Raw genomic sequence first — 1,617 nt, 5'->3', positions numbered from 1 at the left:
GAGCCTTAAGATCGGTCTGAGATTCAGCACAAGCTAAACCCAAACCCCGGAACGCATGCCTGTCACATACCAAATCGCTGACACCACCTTGGATTCCGACTCACAGAGACCCTTTAGGGCAGAGCAACCACCCCACCCTTCTCCTTCCCACCCTCTGATTCAAACCGCCGACCCTACGGTCAGTAGTTCAACTGGCCCCCCTCTTCAGCTCGGACTCCCACAAAACCTCAGTCCCAAGAGCCTTCCCCGGACCCCTCCGCACTCGAACACAAGTAGTCCACACCAAGAGACTTAACAACGTCTATTTCTCAACTTTTACTTTATGGGGAAAGCAAATGGCAATCAAGTTAACCCCAAATTGAGCCCCCCAGTCCCGTCCACGGCTTGCCGGCTCGAGGATGGCTCCACAGTCCTCCAGTTCCTGACGGTCTCGCAGGGCTGTGCTCCGAAGGGGACGCGGGAAGGCAGCCCGGGCGGGGCGACCTGCAGGGGGGAAGGGAGAGAAGCGGGCGCCATGGAGAACCGGTACTCTCGGGACAGGTAGGCGCGGGGGAAACGGGCGCAAAGAGGGACGCCAGGAGAGGTACCCTGCCCGGCGGCGAGCGGCGGCGTCTCAGTTCTCCTCGGGCTTGTCGGCGGGCGGGCCGCAAGGCTGCAGCATCTTCTCCATCAGGTTGAAGCGGACCCGGGCTTTGCTCTCGTTCTCCGCGATGGCGAAGTAGTTGAGGAGGTCGAAGTGGCCCATGTAGGAGCAGTACGAATCCCGGTGCTGGTTCACCAGCCACTCCCACTTGGTCGTGTCGGCGTGGCCCGTGCCGATGTACTTGGACTGCAGGTGTTCCAGCTGACTGTGGATGGTGTAGCGGTCAGTCATCTCGCCGCCGGCCCCGGGGCTCCCGGCTCAGCGGCTCCAAGGAGAAAAAGCGCTAGCGTTTCAGGCGGGAGCGCGGTCAAAGCAAGGAATCGCGGGACCCTCGCCGTCGCAAGTTAATGACGTCAGGACGACGAGCCCGCGTGGATCCTCCGTCCGAGGAGGAAGCGGAAGTGCACGCTGCCTCCTCATTGGGGTTGCCCAGGCAACGCTACTGTTGCCCCGCCCCCAGACCCTTCCGTTTGGTAGAAATGCGTCGCGTGACGGTTCATTTAGCGGGCTCTCGCCGTTTTGTTGAGTTTGGGATTGTTGCTTCCCCAAATTGGGGGACTCTTTTCATGCGTTGAGTCCAGGGGAGGCTTGGGGCTGGAAAGGATGGAAAACACAGTAGAAGAAGACGACGAGCCACCGGGGAAATAGGCTCTCGGTATAATGATGCTTCCGGAGCTCACGGGGTGGGACCTAGCCCTTTTGCAGCCAGTTCGTCCGAAAGTCGGAGTTCTGTCCGCTACAAATTGCACGGCTAAAAGGGGTTGTTTCAAACTTCGGGCCTCCGTCTCCTGCTTGGTGATCAAAGTACATTGCCATTTCTGTCTTGTCCTGGCTTCGACACAAAAGCGCCTCCTTCCACCCTTAGCTTCTCATTCGAGATCCTTCTACTATCTGCTCAGCCCAGCCTACACGTTACGTGCTGCTTGCTTCTCCAGTTCTTTGTATGAGCGATTCTATTCGGGATATCCTTGTTC

General features: G+C 58.6%; 1 protein-coding gene across 1 annotated transcript; it reads right to left on the bottom strand.

The window, feature by feature from the left end:
* Positions 1-300: 300 nt before the first annotated feature.
* Positions 301-979, bottom strand: SF3B5 (splicing factor 3b subunit 5). The gene is made up of 2 exons (XM_004701967.2): positions 588-979; positions 301-483 (listed from the first exon to the last, which is right to left on the bottom strand). The coding sequence occupies exon 1, from the start codon at positions 872-874 to the stop codon at positions 614-616; it is 261 nt and encodes an 86-aa protein (XP_004702024.1). The 5' UTR covers positions 875-979; the 3' UTR covers positions 301-483; positions 588-613.
* Between the last annotated feature and the right edge of the window lie 638 nt (positions 980-1,617).

Source organism: Echinops telfairi, unplaced genomic scaffold (genome assembly GCF_000313985.2).
Source record: "Echinops telfairi isolate 266 unplaced genomic scaffold, ASM31398v2 ScPeMD7_3533;HRSCAF=4204_0, whole genome shotgun sequence".
Taxonomy (NCBI): Eukaryota; Metazoa; Chordata; class Mammalia; order Afrosoricida; family Tenrecidae; genus Echinops; species Echinops telfairi.
This window is presented reverse-complemented; position numbering and strand designations above follow the sequence as displayed.